The sequence below is a fragment of the Danio rerio genome, chromosome 20 (genome assembly GCF_049306965.1).
Source record: "Danio rerio strain Tuebingen ecotype United States chromosome 20, GRCz12tu, whole genome shotgun sequence".
Classification (NCBI taxonomy): domain Eukaryota; kingdom Metazoa; phylum Chordata; class Actinopteri; order Cypriniformes; family Danionidae; genus Danio; species Danio rerio.
This window is the reverse complement of record NC_133195.1, coordinates 28537271-28562866: the sequence shown is the minus strand read 5'-3', so window position 1 is coordinate 28562866 and position 25596 is coordinate 28537271. Positions and strand designations below refer to the sequence as shown.

The following is a 25596-nucleotide window of genomic DNA, read 5'->3' as shown; positions in this document are numbered from 1 at the left end:
GGAAGTTAGTGTTTTTCCGCCCATTAGAGCTGTTGTGTTCACACTGCTCTCAGGGCTGGGTCCCTGACAGCTGATGTGATATTTTGGGGGACAAAGCTCTTATTTTAATCAAATACAAGTCAAACCTTTAGAGGAAACATTTTCGTGTCTCCAGTGGATGTAATAAAGGTAAGATTCGAACAGTCGTCGCAAGTCTCTTAGCTTCCGAAAAGGGCCCTGCGCTGTTTACTGCATCAGCTGACCCTATTATTGTTATGATCTTACGTTATACCTGTGTTATTATGACAATAAACCATATACTTTTGATCCCCTGATATCTTATTAAACGTAATTTAAACGTAGATGTTATAGTAATGTTAGTAACATTAATAACGTTAATTTTCTGCTGTATTTGATTGTATGGAATTTACCTTGTTAAAAACGTTGCACTGGTGTATTTACAGAAAGTTACGTTAACATTGTGTAGAATCCCCTCTTTATCTGTTTTGTATATTTTATTACAGCTTTGCGAATGAAAATGTTCAGCTTGCATTTCTAAAACCGAATTAATGTAATGTCATCTTAACTGCATTTCTGTAATGATTCGTCCTAGTTTGTTTTGCCTTTTTGTGTTATGAAGCATCCATTATGATATAATTATCGTCTCTCTCTCTGTGACCTTTTATTTATTGCAGTTTTTACTTTGACTACAAAAAACACACTTTTGAATAACTATCAGTGTATTTTAGTAACATGGACTGTGTCGAGAATGCTTATATATTCAGAGAAAACCTTGTCTGTTCATTTACATAAGCCAGTTGTGATTTAATTTCAGGACTAATCATGACTGCCATTAAACACGCCCTTCAGAGGGATATTTTCACTCCCAATGATGAGCGCCTGTTGAGCATCGTCAATGTTTGTAAAGCAGGGAAGAAGAAGAAGAATTGTTTTCTATGTGCCACCGGTAAAGCACTGACACACACCACAGATCCAAGTCAGAGCATGTCATCATGCATCCGTTTGTTTATTTGGTGTCTTTTTGTTGTTTTCAGTGACTACAGAGCGTCCAGTGCAGGTGAAGGTGGTCAAAGTGAAGAAGTCGGATAAAGGAGATTTCTATAAGAGACAGATGGCATGGGAACTACGAGACCTGACAGAGGTTGATGCTAAAGATGCCAATAAGGTGAGAGGTTACATGAGAATCATTATAAGTGTAGCGGAGGCCAGCTAGCAAAGAGCTGTGCAGGTAAACCTCACTCCTCTGACCTCAAAACGTGCTCTAGCAACAGACGCTAGAGGTCATGGTCTTTAGTCTCCTTGTTAGACAGGGTTCATACTGTCATGGAAAACCTGGTAAAGTCATGGAATTTTGACAGTTGGAAAAGTCATGGACAACACATATCTGTATACTTTAATATAGGTTCGTTGTCTTTACTTCTTTTCTGTCCTTGGTTGATCAAATACTCTTACATTATTAGTGCAGTTTCAGCTTAAATAAATTTTACATAGACATAAATGTAAATTGGGTGTCATGGCGATGCCGTGGGTAGCACTATCGCCTCGGCTGGGTCAGTTGGCATCTCTGTGTGGAGTTTGCATGTTCTCCCTGTGTTCATGTGGGTTTCCTCGGGGTGCTCCGGTTTCCCCCACAAGTCCAAAGACATGCGCTATAGGTGAATTGGGTTAGCTAAATTGTCTGTAGTGTATGTGTGTGAATAAGTGTGTATGGATGTTTCCCAGTGATGAGTTGCAGCTGGAAGGGCATCTACTGCGTAAAACATATGCTGGATAATTTGGCAGTTCATTCCGCTGTGGCAACCCCAGATTAATAAAGGGACTAAGCCAAAAAGAAAATGAATGAATTAATAAATATAAATTGAAACTAATTTGATTGTTGCGTGTTTTAGTATATGCCGTAATAATTTTGGTATTATACAAATGTATTGTTTTTTACCATGCATATGTAGACATTGCATGAAACATTAGGTCATAAGAATTTACTTGAAAGTCTTGGGAAAAATCATGGAAAAGTCCTGGAATTTTTGTAGTAAAAATGTGTATGAAACCTTGTTAGAGCCACCGACTCCCATGCAAAAAAATCGCTGGTTCGATCCCAGCTCAGAACGGGTTGGATGGTAGGACTGGTGGGTTATATATCTGTTCAAGCATGACATAAATGCAAATAATCACATTTCTGTTACATATTGATATTATTATCTTACCGGTTGTTTGATGATGCTGGATACAGGTATATTTTAGGATTATTAATGTATTGTCATTAGTGGCTTTTGTATCATATTTTGAGATTTATTTACATTTGTAAAATAAAAAATAATAATTTTATTTATTTTTAAATGTCACTTATTTTATTTGTTGATTTGTCATTTTAGTGCTTAAACTTATTTCAGGTAGTTGCCAAAGCAACATTTTAAATTAGGATTTTCAACCTAATTTGTATTAAATGATTACATCTTTATTTATATTAATGGAAAAATCAGTTTCAGTCAACAGTTATCACACTTCTTTAGTATATATTTTTTTAGACTAACTAAACGTTTTTTTTTTATTTTTTATCATCGGTTATTTTAATACATCAGCACATACAAATACAGTCTCAGCTATACAGTAGGAAAAAAATTAAATTATATAGACAAGTAAACAGGATGATACAGTCAGGCTATGAGTATAAACCATAGAAGAGAAAATCTGGTGAAAATAATAATGAAAGGCCAAAAAGGTGTCCATAGCTGCCAAAAGTCATTGGACTTTTGATGTATGTCATAGATGAGTTTCTCAAGTGGTAGCATACACACTTGAGACAACCACATTTTATAGGAGGGTACCTGAGGAGATGACCACAATAAAAGTCTACTTTTCTTTGCCAAATAGACCAAGATTAAAACAAATGCTTGGTGTGGGAGTCCAACCTATTCTCTACTTCACCATATAACAAATACAATTCCAGAGAAAAACTCAATTGTATCTTAAAGAGTCCTTGTAGAAAATGATGTGCTTTCTTACAAAAAGAGATGATTTCTTCACAATGCCAGAAACCGTGAAGGAATGTTTCTTTGGATTTTTTACAGTTAAAACAAATCCAGACTAACTAAACATTTATGTACTCTTTAAATCTTAATTATTTAAGAACACTTAATTATACGGTGCATTATAATGTAATGTTATTCTATATAATGTAATATCATTCCTAAGTTCACTTGTAGAACTTTACAGCAATTACTTTTTTCTTGATTCTTATTCTTATTCTTACATTTACTTTTTTTTTAATCTAAAACTTATAATCAATGGGCATCAGCCTGTATGTAATTGATATCTTATTTTTTTTCCTTCATGCAGGAAAACCCAGAGTTTGACCTGCATTTTGAGAAGGTTTATCGTTGGGTGGCAAGCAGTACAGCAGAGAAGAATTCCTTCATCTCGTGTATTTGGAAGCTGAACCAGCGTTACCTTCGCAAGAAAGTGGAGTTTGTAAACGTCAGCCCTCAGCTGCTAGAAGGTGTGACTCGCTGCTACTCCTGGTGGTGTGGTGGAGTAATAGCATGTTAAACAGCCACTGTGTTTTAAGATGCAGTTACCTTAAAGCCATATGACAAATCTAAAGCTGTTACATAGAATTATTACATTTGCAGTGGTAGGGACTCTTTCTGTTTTCCTGCAGCTAGTTCTCTCTTTTCTCTCTTTGGGTCTCTTTTGGTTCTGCAATGTGTCTTTTTGAGTGCCCTTAATGCTTTAACCAGATCTGTGCTGTTCTCTCTAAATCTCTCACTGGCCAGAGCTTCCTAAAGCTGAAGGTTTGTACGCTGTTTTTTTCCACCTTTCATCCTCTTCCATTTCCTTCTCCATTTTTTCCATCTTCTCTTATTGTTTCCCCTTCATTAATGCTCTTATTTTCCGCCAATTAATTAGTTTGCTCAACTACTGATATCTTCATATATTTAGACAGTGCTCACCCTTTAGATTTTTTATGTGTGCTTGTTTTTTTATTACTTACATTTTATTTGTTCAGTAGATTAGTTTATGTACTCACATGCATATCTAAGCTATTGTTCAAATGTTTGGGGTTGGTTAGAGTTTTAAGAAATGTTTTAAATACCTGATATGTTCACTAAAGTTCTTTTTATTTATTGGAAAAACAGCTAAATTGTTTAAAGTGATAGTTTTAAATGGAATAGAAAATTTCCTCATCATTTACGTTCCTTTTATGAGTTTTTTTCTCCTGTGGAAGACCACTATGGAAGTCAATGTGTTCCAGAAGCCAGCATTTTTCTAAATATCTTTTTTATTTGTTTAACAGAAGACAGAAACTCAAATAGATTTTTAAACAAGTTAAGGGTGAATAGATTATACGATTTTCAGACACAATTTTCAGTTTTGGTGAACTATCACTTTAAAGCAGGTGTGTCCAAACTCGGTCACAGAGGGCCAGTGTCCTGCATAGTTTAGCTCCAATTTCCTTCAACACGCCTCCCTGGAAGTTTCTAGTATACCTAAAAAGATGGGGTTGAAACTAAAATCTTCAGGACACCGGCCCTTCAGGACCAAGTTTAGACACTCCTGCTTTAAAGTATTATCAATGTAACATATTATATACACAGTTTTACATATTTACATGTTTTTACAATGTAAATAACAGTTTTCACATACAAAGCAAATCTTTAGCTTAATTTTTTCAGTCTTTAGTGTCACCTCATTCTTCATCTGTTTCTTTAGGCTTCTTTAATAAAAAAGGTCTGCATTTGTTAATATTAATAAATGCATCAATAAAATAGCTACATTGACATAAAATATCTTTTGTGAATTTATGTTTTCACTGTCACTTTTGTATTTTTTTTCTTCTGAAGTATTTTATTTATTTATTTATTTTTTTTACAAAATTTACACTGACCCCAAACGTTTTAACAGTGGTGCATAATGTATAATATAAACACTTTTTTTTAATGATCCCTGTCTCTTCTTCTTCCCAGAGTCGGTTCCGAGTGGCGAGAGTCAGAGTGTTGCTGGTGGAGATGAAGACGCTCTGGATGACTATCAGGAGCTGAATGCCCGTGAGGAGCAGGACATTGAGGGCATGATGGAGGTCTGTGAATACGCCATTTCCAACGCTGAGGCCTTCGCAGAGAAACTGTCTCGTGAGCTTCAGGTCCTAGATGGGGTGAGTATGTTCAGATATTTCCTTGGCTGTAACAGAAATTGCCCCCTAGACCCTTAAATGATACACTTAATGCACATTCAAGGGAGCAGCCATTTGTAGAGGTGTCCGAAGCCAACATAGACATTCTGAAGTGCACTCAGAAAATCCCACAATTCACCTCAATATCGAGGGTACAGCTAGAGAATACCCATAATCAGTGATGTAAAGTAGCTAATTACTAATACTCTAATTACTGTAATTGAGTTGTCGGTCACGTTATACAGCAAAACAACAGCATATTCAATTCTACTATGGCAATTATCACCTCAAGTAGAGATTATATGCTTTATTTTATTTATTTTGGTTATCTCTATATGTGACATTTATTGCCATACAAAACTTGCAGAAGTCTAAACTGTGACTCAGTCACTTAAACCACATCTGTCACTCAGACTATGTAATAATGTTCTAATGAAGTTAAATACATATTAGTTAGATTATAACCTTCCATATTGTTGGCAGTGCAGTGGCTGATATTTAAATGAATGGCTAGTATTTAGATGTTTCTGTTGTGTCGCATTGTGTTTGATGCAATCGCTTGTTGCCGAAATCTTGAGTGTTATTAGAACATTGTTTTACCAAGCTGTTTAAAATCTAGTTTGATCTAGTCTGATGGATTTATGTCGTGTTAGCACCTGAAAAGTATTGATTGCACCAGTCATCAGGATTTTTATCTATATTGAGCCAAGTGTAATAATTATCTACAGGTCAAGGTGAGTGAGGCTTAAAGCTTGTCTGATTAGCAAGTAAATTATACAGTAGTTGCACGTAGTTTGATTATTGGTTGACAGTTGTATGATTTTAGAGATGGTGACTAATAATATCTCTTCCTCTTTGATCAGGCTAACATCCAGTCCATCATGGCGTCTGAAAAGCAGGTGAACACCCTGATGCAGCTGCTGGACCAGGCTCTGGCGGAGGTGGACACCATCGAGGGGAAGCTGCTCAGTTATGAGGAGATGCTGCAGAGCGTGAAGGAGCAGATGGACCAGATCTCACAGAGCAACCGTCTCATCCAAATCAGCAACACTAACAATGGCAAACTGTTGGATGAGATACAGTTTCTAGTGGTATGTTAGGGCACGGTATACAAGTGCACATCATAATTTTGGCGATGCAATCCTCAACAAGCATATACTGGTAGGGTGGAAAATTAGTGATCCATTGTGACCCATCAGTAGGCCCACACAGAATCCGCAGATTTTTTGCAGATTTCCACAGATTTTTAGCCCATCAATAATTCTGTTTATTTATTTGAGTAAATGTGTGTAAATATTTATTTATTCAGTTTTTTAAATATTTCTGTAATGTTATTGACTAATATGAAAATGTTTATCTGATCTATGTGCAATAAGTCTTTTAGTAGAGATATTAAATGAGAGATTTGCTTTGTTTGCCAAAAAGTGGATCTAATTGGATTTGCATTTTAAACATTAAATAAAAGTTAAAAAGATATAATTTTTATTTCACATATTAAGGTTTTAGTTATGATACTGCCAAAATAATTCTGCTGAAATCTGCAGATTTTTACCAAAATTCTCAGCAGAAATAGCTAATACAACGTCCGCAGATTCCGTCTGGCCCTATCAGAAACTGTTGCTTAAAGAACATGAATATTTGGTTGGCTATGAACAGTTTTATTTAATTTATTTATTTTTTGTTACTGTTTATTGTCCCCTTTTAGGGCAATTTGTTCTGGAGCACAATAGATTTACAAAATTGACAACACACACAAGACAGACAACATACAATATCAGTAGTACTAAAAACCTCGTCTTATTAGGATTTAGCAAGTCAATAGCACGAAAACAAATTAAAATTAAAATCTGTTAGACTTTGCCAAAGGGACCTTATATTGTAATCTGATGTGCTTTTCTTTAACATGTGGATTTCATACAAATGGATTTCATGCAATTTCACTCTCAGTAAGATTCAGATTATCTGTTAAAGTGTGTTGAAAACTTAATTAAACTGACCTCAAATCTAGATTTTTAAGTTTAGATTTTAAGGAAAAAAAAATTAATAATTCAGTAATAAAACCTTTTCTTTTACTGTTTTCTCATTCTTTACTTTTCCCTTATTGACCCTAGTTTGGGAAACTCTGCTTTTCCTGTATTTAAAGTGATAATTTTTTTACCAGAAAAATAAAGCTTGTGTTGTTTAATGGTCAAAGCATATTAAGCCACATATAAACTATGTAATGTTTTTTCTTCATTTAAAAAGTATTTTTTTTTTATTTTTATTTATTTATTTTATTTTATTTTAGATTACATTTCATCAATGTACAAACCCCTGGACCCCTATAGTCAATAGTTAATGGCTTAATTGTGGAATCTTGTATAAACATTTATTTGTCCCTAGACTTCTTTTGTATAATTAGATTTTCTTTACTTTGCCTTTGTAATCCAAAAAAAATCTGATTAAAAAATTTTCAATAAAAAAATGACAGTTTAATTACAACTTTGATGTTGTCTATTAGTTTCCCAGTACTGGGTTGCAGCTGGAAGGGCATCTGCTGCATAAAACATATGGTGGAATAGTTGGCGGTTCATTCCACTGAGGCAACCTCTGATAAATAGCTGAAGGAAAATGAATGAATGAATGAATATTGTCTATTATTTCAATTATTCTTTACCTTTTTTTATCTTCTTTTCATCATGTTAGAACTACATGGATCTTTCAAAAGGGCACATTAAGGCTTTGCAAGAAGGAGATTTGTCCTCTCCTAAGGGTATCGAGGCCTGTATCAACGCTTCTGAGGCTCTTTCACAGTGCATGAATGTTGCTCTCAAACCAGGTACTGCTTTCAAACTTCACCTCAAACTGTGTGAAAGCAGCACTTGCAGATCAGCATTGATGATTTTGTGTAATTCCAGGACACGATAAGCTGATGGCGATCAAGCAACAGCAGCATCTGTTTTCAGAGCTCAGAGATACTTTTGCCCGTCGTCTCACCAACCACCTCAACAATGTGTTTGTGCACCAGGTAACGTTATTACATGTGGTACAGGTAAAAAAATTTTTAATAAAATGTGTGCCATTGCTAAAAAACCAGTAGGCTCCCTTTCCTTTTCCAATAAGTCTTTTATTCAGTGTGTTTGAATCTTTCTCCTGTGTTCCTGTTTTGGCCACCAGTCTCTATATCACTTTACTTCCCTGTGCTCTCTGTTCCTCTGTCAGTTCAACCACTTCAGTCACTTCAAAATGACCATCCCTCAGTTCTATAGGTCGTCCTGTCTGTCACTCCCTGTGAGTACGGCCACTCCAGCACCCTGTTTGACTCGTCCACCCTAACAGCCACGCACCTCCACCTTCTTAGACCTAACTGTCTCATCAACGCTGCTTCTCTCTCTTTCTCCATTAAAGCATGTTCATGGTGATGTAATCCAGACGTTCTCATCTTAGGTTTCTAAGATGGTCGCCCCATAAACCTCCCAGCCAGCATCACACTCTTGTCAGTAGCAGCTGTTGATTTTTTTTTTTTAGTCCCCTGATAGTGTGAAGGGGTCTTCATTTGCCTTGTTTTGCTCAATCTCTGATGGATTTATGGGATGCTCGTGAGAAGATATGGCCTGGTCAGCATGCAGTTCCTGTAGTGTTTGCTCTTACAATGTGGATGTTTCATAGATGCATTGAGAAGGAACTGCTTGAACGTGAGAAAAGCACTACTGTCAGTTTTGTGGCAGTGTTTATGGATTTGATGGTTTTTGCCCGACTAATTATTGTTTGAGTTTGGCATATAACAGAAGTGTTTTGTGCGGAAGTAGAGCTGGGTGTTGATACAGATTTAATGATCTCATTTATCAATTCACAAACTCTTTATTTGGTACTGTCATAATCGTTTTAGATATCAGAAAATATTGTGCCTTTTCTATGACTTCTAAAAGACATGCTTTCAATTCAGCAACTATAACTTTAGATTCAGCAACTATTCTTAAAATGAACTGACTTTTTATTCTTCTAAGATTTGGAGCGCACCATTTGTAATGCATGTCTTCAATTAACTGAAAAGAACCAGTTCATAAGAGTCATTTGGCTGTGAATTAGACTGCACTAGTCACTCTGAATATTTTTGATTCAGTAATACCAACTTTAGTAGATAATTTGTTTATGAGATGGACTGTATTGTTCAATCTATGTTTTTTTAATTGATTAAAAACAACCAGATCATAAGTTATTTACATGTGGATGAGACTGCGTAGTTTATGCTGTAAATCTCACTCAGATAATAAAAGATTAACAAGAGTCATCTATTTATGAGTCAAACAACACTTTGTTTACTCTGTACCAATCATTTTTTACTCCCTAAAAAGAATCTGTTCATATTATTAAATTGTTCGAGAACTGGATTTGTTTTTCAACCATCAAGATTCACTAAATAAAACGGCATCTCTAAACAAATCTTTGATGGCATTACATTTAACGCAAACAACAAATGCACATTAGTAACTCTCACACAGTCATTGGAAATAGTCAGAGCGAACACTGAATTGATATATATTTTTTAAAAAGATAAAAATAAAATCTGTAATTTCACCCAGTCCTGTGTGAGATTGAGAATTTGTGTGTTATTTAATGTTAACTTTCTTGGATGGTAACCTTTTTTTTCTCATAGTCTGTTTCCCCTCACCGAGTCTGTCTTTGTGTTTGTTTGTGTATGTGTGTGTGTGTAGGGCCATGATCAGAGCTCCACACTTGCCCAGCACACCGCTGAGCTGACACTGCCCAAACACAGCCCTCTGCACAGAGACCTGCTGCGATACGCAAAACTCATGGAGTGGCTGAAGAATACACAGAGAGAGAAATATGAGGGTCTCTCCAGGGTGAGTTCCTATGACCGCAGTGATTAAAAAACTTATCATGACGAATATCAGACTGCATTGAGACCATTATTACAAAGTATTTTGTATTATTTGTACAACATTTTCAATATAAATTGCAGCATTAAAATGAATAATGTATTAACTTCAGTGAAGTGTGTGTGTGTAAAATTCGAGGACAAATACAATGACCCTGTATTACAGATGCATGTATTTCTATTACAGCAGTATTATATTAATATTTCAGACAATGCTATTATCATTACTTCAGGCAATATTAAAGTGAAATACAGTTTGGTTACTATTTTACTTACCTGAAGTGTAATTTGTTGTACATCACAGCGAAACCGTATGTAGGGTGGAACTTTATTTTATAGATACCACAACACAGTGCAGTATCTGCCACAAACAAACCCCGATGAGATTTATATTCCCAAAGAAAAGATAACCTTTCAAATATGAAATGTACATATTTGTTTGTGCTTTTATTTGGTTTAAAGGGTTCGTTCACCCAGAAATTAAAATGAGCAACTCTCAAGGCATCCTAGATAGGGCTGTATTAATATCTCGATGTGTGAATGTGCATTAGCCGCATTGTAGGAAGTGCAATGTGGTTTATAGTTGACCAGGTACAATTTCCATAATCATTTCATTTCATTTTAACTGTAGTATAAGGGAACGTGTTTTTTCATCATGTGTGTTTTCAAGACCTGTGACTGTGTGAGCAGTTTTAAAGTAAAGTTTAAAGTATTTGGGAATGATTACATTTGTAGCTTTAATAAAGATTAATTTTATTTAATTATTTAAACAATGAAGACTATACAGGTTTATTGTACATTTGATTATTCTATTTCTGTACCTGAATACTGTATTTGCTCCACTTTATTTGTCTATGTTTGTCATTTGTTTGTTACATTTTATGCAGATGCACTCTCCTACAAAATCATCCAAATTAATCTAAAATTCTTACTTATTTCCAGATGGAGCTCTTTAAGTTATATGGTGAAATATGTCAATATAAATTGCAGAAAATCTAAATATTGCAATCTAGGTTTTTCCAATATCGTGCAGCCCTAAACCTAGATATATACAGTATAAGACTTTATTTTTTGGCAAATGTGCATGATGTTAACTATTAATGAGTTACTCTTAATTATGATAATCATTAGGACTTTAAAAATAGGATGATCAAGACTTTATTTTAAATGACAGTTTAATAATTACCATTATCCACAGTGATTTCTGCAACAAAAGAAAAAAGCCCTCATAAAATGATCATTTGTGACCACTGACACACTGCTCTTATCATCAGTTACGGTAACCATTAAAATGCTATCATAATACCGCTGCAATGACTAATCCTGATGTCCTCTGAGGGTCAGTGGTTTTACTTTCTTCTCAAGAGGGGAAAATGGAAGTTATATTTAATTTTGGCTCTCTCCAGACTTAATAGTAGCGTTAATGTTATTCTACAGACGTTAAACCCAATAAGCTCAAGGGCAAGACCATATTTAAGGGTTTAGTCAGAGCCATTATTCTTTTTCTGATCACCACTCAGTGCTAAATTCATTTTAAATGTTCCATATGCATTTATCTTTGCCCACTATAACTAAACTACCTTGAATAATCCAAATGTGAATGCAGACGTGGCCTGGATGTTTCAATGTTTACTCTGACAGATTACATTTGTGTCCAAATCACATTACCCAGTCCTGTTTCCTCTGCATGCCTCCAAATTATTTCCTGTGGAATTTATTTAGCTTCATTTAAATGAGAAAAAGTGCTGATGATTATAAATGTGGGCAAACTTTCCTTTTGTTTTTTACAGACTTATATGGATTACATGACCCGGCTGTATGAGCGCGAAATCAAGGACTTTTTTGAAGTGGCAAAGATCAAAATGGCGGGCACTAGTAAGGATGGGAAAGGAAAGTTTGGTAAGACCTCAATTAAAACTAAGTATTATTTAATTTTCATGAAGTTATTAAACATACACTTAGAAAAGATAATTTTGTCCATGCTAAATCTTCAGTCAGTGTGTGTCTTGCGTATGCCGTTTTGTGTTTGTCACAGTTTGTGATTGTTGTGTTGTCTTTAATGTGTGTATTTGTTTTTCGTGCACTAATGTTACACCACTTGACAATAAGTTTCAATTATCCTATTTAATTCTCTAGTTAAATCATCAAGATGTCAGTCATTGCTTGTCTTTGATATTATGGTGTGTGTGTGTGTAATGTCATGTTTTCATTATAATGTTCTGACATGTGCTGCATGGCCCACAGTGTTTGTGTGTGTGTGAATTATTACACATATCAGTCTGACAATAAATGCACAGCAGATGCATGACACTCACAATGTTATGTGAAGAAAAATACTAAACTGGAATACATGAGAGCTCAATTCACAAAATATATTTCAGTATAAGGAAAATAAAGTTATCAAGTATGTACAATTCTGTGCAAATGTTTGGGGCTATGAAGATTCTTTTGTTTTTAAAAGCTTTATATGCTCAGCAGAATTGCAGCAAAACAGCAATATTGTGAATTATTATTATTATTAAAATGTTAAAAACGTTTTCCCTTTTAATATAGTATATTAAAATTATTATATATGTAATATAGTAGAGTATTCAAAATAATTAAAAATAATTAACTAAAAAAAAAGCAATTTATTCCTGTGATTGTAAAGCTGTATTTTCAGCATAATTTCTCAAGTCTTCATTGTCAACTGAACATTCTAATACTGATTTGATGGTCAACTTGATGGTCAACTGATTTAAAGGACATTAATTATTGTCACCAAGGATGGAAAAAGTTTTGCTGTCTAAAATTAATTTGGAAAATTCTTAAATAAAAAGAAATGTATTGAAACAATTTAAAAAAACATTTATTTGAAATAATAGCAATAAAGTATTTTTGCTAAATCATTAATTCCTTATAATTATTTTGACTTGTGAGCAATTGAATGCATTCTTTATGCATTTCTTTAATAGAATAAAATTAAATCTTACTTTCCCAAACCTGTTTAACAGTAGTTTAACATGAGCTGGTACATTCAAAGGTATTTCATCTTACATCTGTTTTTTTTTTTTAACTTTCATTTATGATTTTCTTTTTCAGGAATATTAGTGATGGGCATATTGTTGATATGTTTTTTATTAAATTGTTAGTGTATATAATAATACATTTGGTTAGATAGAAATGTTAAGTAGAAATAAAAAATAAATAAAAAAATCCATTTCACTATTTTTACCAAATAGTTGTGAAAGACAACTTGAATGTTTCATTTGAACCATAATGTACAAAATAAAAATAAATATATATGTATATACTTTACCCACAGGACATGTTTAAATTATTGAAACTGGATTTTACTTTTTTGTAAAAATACTTTTTTAGGTAATGTAAAAAGTTCATTGATCACTGCTGCCATTTTGTGCCCATCCCCATTGGAAACATTCATCCCTGCTTATGCTGGGAATCTTCCATTCATTAGTAAAATGTTCCTCTTCTTCCAGCAGCTTTCATTACCTCAGCCTTAGCTTTTTCTTCCACACGATGAAAGAAAATGAGCTTCTCGTTTCCAAACACCCACAGAGCAAAAACCTAAATTCAGGCACTGCAGTGCATGTCACATTTAAAAACTTTGACCTTTAACCCCTAACTCTGGCACCATGCTGCATGTTGTAAGCCTAACGTGTCTCTGTCTCTGATGCCTGCCTTTCTAACTGGCCTCCAGCCACGCTTCCTCGGAAAGAGAGTGCTCTCAAACAGGAGACAGAGAGTAAGTATCAGCGCCACATGCCACGCCTGTCCCATAATGCACTGCTTCCTCTGTCAAAGGATGTCTCTGGCCCTGTTTCCACCTGGTATTAAGAGGCATTTTAAGTGATCCGATCACAAGTGGAGACACATTACCGTTTTTGTCACTTCTTTTAACATGTTTAAATGCATTGCATGTGAGCAGTGGTTTTCAGATTGCTTGTGGTCAGTAGTGTTCAGATTTCATTGTGAACTTTCCCCCATTATTTTATTATTTTATCCCTTTGAAATATTGAATAAAAAAGCCATATGCAATACAATATTTATAAAAATCATATAACCAGCATGTTTTATATTATCTTAGGTAAAAGAACGCCTCTCTACAACTTTTAAAAAGTGAACAGGCATGTTTTACTGTTGCATAAAACATTTCAAGACATTTTACAATGTAAACAAGCAAATAAAAATAATCTCTAAACAATAGTCTCTTTGCTCCATCTGTATAGGTTTGTATAGGTTATTCTTTCATGTCTCATTGCTTTCTTAATTATGGCTGGATTGCTTGGATATATTTCAGCATCCATAATATATCATTACATTCCTTTTTGGAAAAGGAGAACCAGCATGTTTACCTTGCTTGGTTCCAGAGATGTGTGTTGACATCTAACTAAATGTAAAGTCTTATAGAGGGTGTGCTTAAGTTTCAATCACACAAATATGCTTTTGTTTCATTTAATGCAAATTAAATAGTTAATTTATTGCATATTATTGCGATATGTATATATTTTTATATTTCAATAATTTGAATAGATTTTTAGATTTTTTTTTGGTACAGTTAGTGTGATATTCAGAGATATGCAGCTGCAGATTTGCAGTTTTTTTGGTTTACTTTCTAATAAAATGTCCAATAACAGTAACATTTTTTCAATCAAATGTTTGGTCAATAGAGGCAGAGAAGGTGGTCTTTTATGGCTGTTTATTTGGTTAAAAGTGTTTAGATGGTTAGATGGTAGTGTTGATATGGTTAAAATATTTTAGACCCCATTTACTCTCTTAGCGTCTCCACTTTTGATCGGATTTACAAAACTGCATTTTTTTCTCTTTAACTTGCATTGTAACCGCCTGGTTGACCTTTTGTCCATAGCTTATCTTAAAAACAAAAACTCAAAATTTGCTTAAAAGTTAAAGGGTTAATACCGGGTGTTAACAGAGTCTTTGTCAAACACATGAACAATAAACCATTATCCTAACATTAGTTTTATGTTTTATGAGTATGTAAAACATGTTTCTACAACCTTTTCTGCACTGGAGTTAAATGCACCTTTTTATGGATTTCATCTCAACTTTTATTTCCCAATTCAAATTAATCTCAGATGTCTTCACTTATTTATCAGATGTTACATGATTAATGTTACTGCATCAGGGGTTAAAAGGAAAATTTAATATGTTTTCATGCAGTATATCTACAGCTGTATAAAAAAACTTAGCAGACCACTTGAAACATGTTCTGTTTTTTTCTGGATTTATGATTTATCGTTATATTTTTGAAGTATTTTTTGTTTTACTACTTTTTTAATCCAAAAATTGTCATTTAGAGTATTTTTCTATGCACAATAAATGTCATATAAAAACATAAATAAGTGCCAATTTTCAGACACTTTTAATTCATTTTTTATTCATGTTTTAACTTCAGGACAGTTTCCAGATCAATTTGGAACAAATGAAAACAGTTTATGAAAAAATGTCCAAATCCCAATATATATATATATGTATTTTAGAATTTGCAAAACAAGTTGATCAGGCCTTTACTTGAACTTATACCTGTTAAATCCAGAGAAACCGACAAATTTCAAGTTGTCTCTTAATTTCTTTCAGTGCTGTATATGATCGTTTTATTAGTTGGGTTGCATATTGTATATTATACTTGTTTTTAGATCAACATGTACTCGACAAGGTGAGTTTAAAAACCCATATTTAAGAGTGAAATGTATCTAAATAAAGTACATCTGAAATGTTGTCTTTGTTATCCGGCTCTTGCTCTGAAGTTTTGTCCTCTAATGGTCTCTCTCAGGTCTCCATGGCAGCTCAGGAAAGCTCACAGGCTCCACCTCAAGCCTAAATAAACTTGCGGTAAGCAGCTCCAACAGCAGACGCTCTCAGTCGTCTTCTCTTCTTGATATGGGCAACATGTCAGCCTCTGACCTGGACGTAGCGGACAGGACCAGGTTTGATAAGGTATGCTGTCACTAAAATAAGTGGACAATTGTACTGACTTAATTTAAAGATGCTGAATCTAAGTTGCTGGTTCTAATTCCAGTTGTGTGTATATCTGATTGGAATCTGATCTAATTGATTGACCGTCCTCACTACTTCTACTCAAATAAGTGTGTCCTGCTTTGGCTTATTTCTTTTATGGAATATCTGGTTTAGTTTGTATGTCATGTTGTAAGATAACATTAGTTTTAAAAAGATTATTTCCTCTCCAATTTACTAAACTTAGATGGTTTAAAACTTTTATGAATTTGCTTTATTCTGTGGATGATGAACAAGATACCTTGACGAATGCTAAAAAGCAGCAGCCATAAATATAAGTATTAGGTACAAAAAAATACTATGGAAGTCAATGGCTGCTGCTTTGCAATTTTCATTAAGATATCTTCTTTTCTGTTCAATGTAAATACGAAGTTCACAAAAAAACAGTTGACACAAAAAACAAGTGGATAAAAAAAAAATATATATATATATTCTGTTAAATGAAATCATATTGTGATACACAGTGCGGACAGTCAGTTGTTTAGTTCAGATTCCATATTTCTGCTGGATACAAAAGTAACTGAATTTGAACTGATAGTTTTAATGAATGTAGCTTTTCTAAATGTGAATAGATTCCAATTATATGTGCAACACATAATTGTGATTTTGACTGTGATTCTGAACAAGGCCTTAATCGTTAAAATGAGACCAGTCACTGAAAACTTGAAAATATGAACCCTAACTTGAACCCTTCACTATTGTTAATAGGTTTTAAGCCTAGTGTACTAGGTTTGCAAGACCATTTAAGAGAATCAATATAATATGATAATTAATTATTTAATAAATAAAAAGGCGAAGCAGTGGTGCAGTAGGTAGTGCTGTCGCCTCACAGCAAGAAGGTCGCTCGGTCACTGGTTCGAACCTCGGCTCAGTTGCCGTTTCTGTTTGGAGTTTGCATGTTCTCCCTGCCTTCGTGGGTTTCCTCCGGGTGCTCTGGTTTCCCCCACAGTCCAAAGACATGCAGTACAGGTGAATTGGGTAGGCTAAATTGTCCGTAGTGTATGTGAATGTGTGTGTGCATGTTTCCCAGAGGTGGGTTGTGGCTGGAAGGGCATCCGCTGCGTAAAAACTTGCTGGATAAGTCGGCGGTTCATTCCGCTGTGGCGACCGCGGATTAATAAAAGGACTAAGCCGACAAGAAAATGAATGAATGAATGAATAATAAATAAAATATGCATTCAATTAAAAAGCGTCTCTATATGTCTATATAGAGTTATATGTCTGTCTATATAATCTCTATATAAAATCTCTAGATATCTATAATGTTACAAAAATCACATTAAAATACATTCTGTGCTTTTCTTGTAAATATCATTTATCACAGTTTTCAGCATTAATAAAAAGGAGAAATCTTTTTTTAAAACAATATTATAATACAATATTGAGCATATTTGAATGATTTTTGAAAAAAAAAAAACATCAGTATGATTAATGCTAAAAAAATAAATGCTAAAAATTCAGCTTTTCCATCAAAATATTTTAAAAATTGTAATAGCATCTCACATTATTTCTGTTTACTGTACTTTTAGCAAGTAAATGCAGCCTTGGTGAGCATGAGATACTGAGTGTTTTCTCTGTTTTTGTGTTCCAGATCTTTGAGCAAGTTTTGAGTGAACTGGAGCCGTTGTGTCTGGCTGAACAAGACTTTATTAGCAAGTTCTTCAAGCTGCAGCAAATTCCTACACTAGCTCAGGTATAGTATAACGTACTGTAACTTCATATAAAAAACTTTTGGTAATGGCAGCTTAAAGACGCCTCTCATATGGAGAAAGAAGTCACAAGCATTGCTCAGATGTGATTTTATAAAACAAATTTACAGACATCAACAGATCGTAAAAATCTTAATGGTTCTGTGGGTCTCTTCTATTAAATCTGATCTTTATTTTGTATTTTCTGTTGGATTCAATTGAGTGATTGGCTGAGCCATTATATAGCTTGATTTTTTTTTTTTTCTCTCTGAAAGTATTTAAGAGTTTCCTTGGCTGTGTTTTGGGACATTGTCTTTCTGAAATGTCCACCCTGGTTTCACCTTCATCATCCTGATAATGTAGATGTTGAACTGAAGCAGCTGCCAGCTAATATTTATTTACAATGAGAAAGGGCAGAGGGTTGCTGAAGAACAAGAGATTTCAGCTGCTGACTGGGCTATCACTGTCTTTCTACACCTCCCTTCTTTAATGCGTTTAATACTTTTTACCTGCATAATTTAATTTTATCATACATAATCTAATTTGTTAACTAATTAGATTTGTTTTTTTTTTTGCATATATGGATTTCTTTGGTTGTTACCAACATCCGAATTATTTCAAGTCAATGCCACTTTTTAGAAATATGTTTTCTGAGAAAAATGGTGATGCGTTAAATATTTATTTTCCCCACTGTATATGCATGTGCATTTTATTTCTTTATGACAGTGTTTTAATGATCTTATAAATGTGGATTAGGGAGAGAACATGGATGATTCTGATGGACTGATGCACTCCAAACCGGTCAGTGAACACAGACATTCAATATCTGAGTGAGTGACCATTTTCTTCAGCTAATTTATTTGACAGCCAAATCTGTTTTTAAACAAGAAATAATCACACATCCACTTCTCTTGCAGGAAGGACATGGTTCGGATGATGATGAATAAGATATTTCAGAGTATTGAGACGGAGCTGAACAGTCTTATAGCTTTAGGTGATAAAATAGACAGCTTTAACTCTCTCTACATGCTGGTGAAGATGAGTCACCACGTCTGGACAGCAGAAAATGTGGATCCCGCCTCATATCTCAGCACAACCCTGGGCAACGTGTTGGTCACCGTCAAGAGAAACTTTGATAAATGCATTGTAAGTGGAGCTCAGGTCTTGAATATTGATGAATGTGAGATCAGCATTTGAAACTTCTTATGTTTCTGTCATTCTCAGTCAGCCCAGATTCGTCAGATGGAAGAGGTGAAGATTTCTAAAAAGAGTAAAGTGGGCATCCTGCCGTTTGTTACTGGTTTTGAGGAGTTCGCAAAGCTGGCTGAGGCTATTTTCCGGAACGCAGAGCGACGAGGGGATCTAGACAAGGCCTACATCAAACTGATGAGAGCTGTGTTTAATAACGGTGAGTGTCGCTACCCGGTTTCTCATATAGTTTTTCATTTGTCACTACTGGTTAATTGCTTAATGTAAGATTTTTTTTCTTTAAAGAATCCAAAAATCACTAGAACGATGTTATATATTTTGCTGTCTTAAGAACTTATATTATCCCAAATGTTTCAAAGGTTTGTCCTGTGTCAGCATGCTAATGATTTCATACATCCTCAATTTCTGGTTTAGTTTAATAGAAAATGGGGAAAATAAAACTTAGGACGCTTTAATATGTATGAGCAGCATTGTAACAAAAGTCTAATATGTATTTAGCAGTGTTGGGTAAGTTACTTTAAAAAAGTAATAGATTACAAATTACTGACTACTGGAAAATTCTCATCTAATTACATTACTAATTCCTTCATGTAAAAAGTAATCAGAATACTAATTACTTTACTTTGAAGTAGGGCTGGGCGATTATTCGATATCGATAATTATCACGATATAAAATTTTTCGATAAAACGATAATGACAGTTCGATAATTGCTCGATAATATTTACACACTATGCGTAACGTTGCGCAAGGATTTTGCAGCCTGCCCTTCCGGATGCCACACGCCGTACAAGTTTACAGCCATACAGTGTTAGTTGCACTGAAAGGAATAAGAAAGAAATAAGGTAAAAAAGGTCAGAGTCACAGACATTGTTGATAAGAAACATCACTAGACTTCATGTGCTACTTAGTTTTCGCTATCCGACACAAAACAGAGCAACGTGCACCGCAAACTGCTTAGATGACTCGTGTCATCAAATGCAGGCAACACCACGACCTGTTTCACCATGTAAAACAAGACCACCCTTATAAAGATGCTAAGAAATTACAGACATTAACAAGTGTTGGCAAACCAGCGCAGCTACCCAGCAGAGTCTCATTTCATTGTTTTCGAAAGCCGTGCTACGAGAACCCCCCTCCCCCCCCCCCCCCCCCCCCCCACGGGGGAGGACAGACGCAAGACATGACAGACGACACAATCTCAATCACATCTCAATGAACACTTGATGCTTGCTTATAAATGCAGCAAATATATGACAGACGTTTACAACAGCAGTGGATCATTAATTAAATAAATTTTTTTCACTGAACGAGCGAAGCATCATTCACCCGCAGTTGTTTAAGGCGGGCACGAACTAAATAAATATAAACACATTTTCAAGGAAATATATCTTTTTGTAACGAATTTCGTTTTGTATAATGTGTAACTTAATTTTGATGTATATTTTGTTGGTCATATCTACAGCATAAACAAGAGGAACGAATAACATTTAAGTTGAAGCGCTTTAACACAAGCCTGCTATATGCTTCAGCGCCAAAACAATCCATCAAACTATTTTCACGGTTTCATTTTAATTCATTAACTAATCGCAGTCTGAGCAGCATGAACTGGACAGTCTTTTCGCAGCACTGATAGATTTTTTGGGTTACCTCGGAAGAATAAACTTGGATGGAGCTCAGAAGCTCGCTGTGTTAATGGAGAGGCTCCCCGGCTGGCTCCCCGCATGTTTTCGTTGTGATGCACGATTTGTAAAATGAGAATTTGTCTGTCAGACAAATTTGGTTAAAATACGCGCGGATATATCGGAGATATGCGCATAACAAGGTTTTATGCGACCTGCAATATGGGATGTCAAGAGAGTGACAGCATAAGTAAGGTAAACTGCACACATTTGATGATGTAATGCGTGGATGCGTCTCAGCGCAAAGCATAACTAAACCTTTACATGTTCATGCTTAATCAGTCATCGATAAGGTCTATCAATTAAAGCTTTATCGACAATAGATCAAGTAATCATTAGCATCCCTAAATAAAATACATTAATGTATATTTCACCCTAAATTCACCATATTCACCATTAAAATGAGTTAATCCAAAACTGAAAATTATGTGACTTTTAACTCACGTTGTTCCAAATATTTTTTTTTTTCTGATGTTGAAAAATAATATCCAATAACTTGTAGGTAATGTCTTTGGTTGTTGAAAACTTGAACAAGTAAATGCTGAATTAAGATTGTTATTTTGTTTATTATTTATATTGTCAGACAGCTAAAACATTTCACTAATTGTGTTAAATCAGCTGCACAAAGCCATTGGCAGGCTGAAAATCTTATATAATTGATAGATATAAAGATTTTACATTTATTGAGATAAATATCGATATCGACTGATATGAAAAAAATTATCGTGCTAATTTTTTTTGCCATATCGCCCAGCTCTACTTTGAAGTTGCATTTAAAACATATAAAATATACCTATAAAAATCCAAAATAAACTGCAGCTCTTTCAGTAATTTATTATTCACTGAAAAACATTACAGTGGGTTGATCAAAGAAGCTTGACATATTCAAAAGACTTTAAGAGTTCACTCAACTTAAAATTCTCTCATCATTCACTTGTTTCGAACATGTTTGTCTTTTTTTGTTTCTGAAAACTAGAAAAATGGATATATGAAACAAAGCATAGGACTGATCGGTCAGTTCTTGTAGCGTGACTCTTGGTTTTCATCTGGTGCGCCTGGAAAAAATGCTCAGAATATTTGTGCGCAATCCGCCGCTTCCATTGGAAAAATGAACTTGGAAAAAAACACGATATGTGAACGGCCCCATAAGCAGTTAGTTTTCTCTTTACATTCATAAGATGCCTTCACTCCCGATCCTGCACAAAAATTCAATTTGTTTAGGCCGAGTTGTCCAGTGTGTTCCTTGATGACGAGTATTGTCATAGAATGGTTTCTATTCAAGCGCTTGAACAAGTTGCTGGTCGAATTAAAAGCAGTGGAAAGTTCTGGGCATAGACTTGTTTTTAGCCTCAATGAAATCAAAGTAATGTCTGTATTTCCACTTGAAGCAGTATGTAGCAGCCATTTCAATTTGCTTTCTCAAGCTTTTTAAAAGCGAATGCTTATTAACAGATGTTACAGCAGAAAACGGATTTAAAAGAAGCATTTTTTTCTTCTAAAGACTGTGTTTGTATCCTAATGCAGTGCCATTGAGTTTAATCACTGTAATTAAATAACACAAATTTAAAATGTAATTCGTTACATTAATGCATTCCCCAAAATTGTAATTTGAATACAGTAATGTGCTACTATGGAATGCGTTACACCCAACTTTGGTATTTAGTATGATAAAACAGCACTACTTTTTCCCCACATTATCACAACCAGAAGAACTGGACGCAGTATACTATGGCATAATAAAACGTCTCTTCTTTTGTGCCGCATCATGTTCGTTTTACATCAGCAATTAGTTCAGTGCTTTTGTTTTCCTTTGACTGCTTTTAGCCTTATTCTGCGTCATATCCCATGATAATAAGTTTTGGATACTTTATCTTATCCATGTAATGAAGACAACAGCTGCAATGATTCAACACAAAGTCACAGTGTCATAAAACTACGCCTTTGTTTGTTGTGAAAATGCACCCTCTAGTGATGAAAATAATATATTGTCCTTTTAATATGCTACTTTTAAAAAATAATGGGAAAATGAAAACATTAAATATTATATATAGTTATTTGTTTAAATTTGTAAAGACTTTTAGTAATTGTTTATGTGCTTTTGTAATTTTAAAAATCAGGTTCAGATGTTGAATGTTGCAGTTCTTCAGTCTTCTTTCATATCTGATTTGTCTGTTTTGTTTTTGAATAGTGGAGAAAGTGGCCAATGAGAGCCAGAAGACTCCACGCGATGTGGTGATGATGGAGAACTTTCACCACATCTTCTCAACACTGTCCAGCCTCAAGATCTCCTGTCTGGAGGCAGAGAGAAAGGAGGCCAAGCAGAAATACACCGAACACCTGCAGTCCTACGTCATCAACTCACTTGGTCAACCGCTAGAGAAACTCAATGTGAGGAAAAAATCTTTATCGCAATCTGGAATGAGCAGTATTTTATCTACCGCAAGAATTTAATTAGAAAACTTAAACATGTTTGCATTATAAACGTTTACATTTTTTATTAAAGAAATCATCTAATTTATGCACCCTCGAGTGTTTGCAACCCGGTTTGAGTTTCTTCTTTCTGTTAAAAAGAAAAGAAAGTATTTCTGAAGAATTTTGGAAATCTGTAGCCACTGACTTTTTTGAGAGTTTTTTCACACTGTATTATTGAGCCATTGTTTTCCATTGTATGACAGTGAAATAATATACTGTAAAACTTTAAAGGGCTCCTATTTTACCCTTTTTGTAAGAGAAGACTTTTGTGTCTATAAAGTTTTAGCTCAAAATACCCTCCAGATTAATTATTATAGCCTCCAGAATCTGCCCATTTTGGTGTCTAAGTGGCTTTGGTGCCTGAGGCTTTGAATTCAAATGAGCTGCTTCTTCCGACCCACCGCTCCACTTTACGTCAGTTAAACAGCTGTCAGTGATGGAGACAGACTCGGATGAAGCTGAAATAAGATCACTAGTTAAAATTACCAACTAAGTTTATTTGATGTATTTATGGTGGAGTTTATTTAAGCCTTATTACAAACACGCTCTGTTTAAAAAATGTTTCAAACTTATAAAATTATTTATTGAGGTGCAGCTGTTCATAGAGACTTGAAACAAATTTTAATCCCAGTTTATTTGCAATAAATGTTCTGTAGACGTGTATACGTGTTATTGTGGAGACATGGCAAATGTCAATCCGGTGGGCGGGGAAAACCGTCATGTTGTGGTGAGCCTCAAAATTGCTGTGTTTGTTTGCAAATGTTTCCTACATTCCTCACAATATCTTTTTTTTGTCTTTAACGCAAGTAAAAAAAACTCAAATGGGTTTGGAACAAGTAAATGAGGACAGAAAGTTTTATTTTTGGGTGAACTATCCCTTGTTTATGTGGGATTCACTCTTAAAAGTCTTACCTCATCCTGGCAAGGGCAAACCAGTGTGTTTTTTTTCACATGACAACTGTCATAATTTAACCAGAGTTTGGGTTAACTATTAATCCTGATAATTTCGTTTTTGATGTCTCAAAATGAACATTCCTAAACATGAGGTAAGTGTATGTACTTACATATTTGTAGCATCAGTTTTACTGATTGGAAAATGAAGCAAGCAACCTTTTAACATAAAAGACCACCTCATTATATATTGCAGGCCACTATAAAATGACTTTTCAGACTATAAAAAGTATTAAGAGTATTAAGTGTATTAAGAGGTCTCCTTTTCGATAGTTCCCTCGCCATTTGACATTTTTGATACAATGCAAATTGTTTCTATGACCATTTAAGGCATGTGAATATCAGACGTGATTGGCTTTTGCTAAGCTGTGATTGCTAAACTTCTAGCCATAACATCCTGCATTGTATCACACCAGACAGCAATGCAGGGTTAAAGGCACAAAATGTAAAGTTTATTCATTAAAGTATTCAGTAAGTCCAAAAGTGATCAAAAGTGATCAAACTGTTGTTTATTGTGAATATGAAAAATGTCAATCTGTGTCTATAAGAGTGCTATAGAGCAGAGTCCAATGCTGACCTATTTTAATATTACAAGTGTGAAAGTTTTTTATTACCTGAGATGTGAAAATGTGGATGGTGAAAGAAGGGTCCTGAACATTGGCTAATTGTCTTCCCATGTTGCAGCATTTCTTTGAGGGTGTAGAGGCGCGTGTTGCTCAGGGTGTGCGTGAGGAGGAAGTGAGCTACCAGCTGGCTTTCAATAAGCAGGAACTGCGAAAGGTTATTAAAGAATATCCTGGAAAGGAGGTGAAAAAGGGCCTGGATAATCTCTACAGGAAAGTGGACAAGCACCTGTGCGATGAGGAGAGCCTGTTACAGGTGAAAGAGTTAAACAAGCACTAAATGGCTGAATTGAATATAGTGTTATTAATAATCTACTTGAAAGATTGTTGAATTTTGCTCTGTCCATTAGGTTGTTTGGCACTCCATGCAGGATGAGTTCATTCGCCAGTACAAGCATTTTGAGGGCCTAATAAATCGCTGCTATCCAGGGTCTGGAATCACCATGGAGTTCACCATTCAAGACATGCTGGAGTACTTCTCCAGCATTGCTCAGTCCCATTAAAACAGGAAGCAGAATCATAGTGAGACTGTGAGAATGAGAAAGTAAGAAAGAGTGCGCACTTTGTACATACATGACAGTGCAGTTTTGCTTGTAATGTGTCATTTAAGGGAATTCATACTGGAACCCTGTTTCATTTGTAACATTAAGATTCAACTTTATGTGTTACTGATTTCATGAGTTTTGTTGAAACCCATCATTTCTTTTTATCGCATTTATATAGTGAATCGCAGATGACTGAACTTTCACATTATTTCTACGCTAAAAATCTTAACACTAAAAATCTTTCATGCGATTGAATGATTACAATACACATTATTTAAAAAGAAACGACAAAATAAAGGACCTGGAGTCACATGTAAGGAATAAAGCATACTTTTGAATTGAA

General features: G+C 34.7%; 1 protein-coding gene across 12 annotated transcripts; it reads left to right on the top strand.

Annotated features, from left to right (window-relative positions):
• The first annotated feature begins 7 nt into the window (after window positions 1-7).
• On the top strand, window positions 8-25596 carry exoc1 (exocyst complex component 1). 12 transcript variants are annotated; one of them, XM_021468362.3, is made up of 21 exons: window positions 8-168; window positions 815-946; window positions 1035-1165; window positions 3337-3496; window positions 3774-3791; window positions 4965-5152; window positions 6034-6261; window positions 7856-7988; window positions 8068-8177; window positions 8372-8440; window positions 9865-10014; window positions 11840-11948; window positions 13750-13794; window positions 15844-16007; window positions 17677-17778; window positions 18530-18603; window positions 18691-18919; window positions 18998-19181; window positions 22851-23050; window positions 24770-24964; window positions 25059-25596. In XM_021468362.3, exons 2-21 carry the CDS (start codon window positions 823-825, stop codon window positions 25209-25211), a joined length of 2766 nt encoding a protein of 921 aa, XP_021324037.1. In that variant the 5' UTR covers window positions 8-168; window positions 815-822; the 3' UTR covers window positions 25212-25596.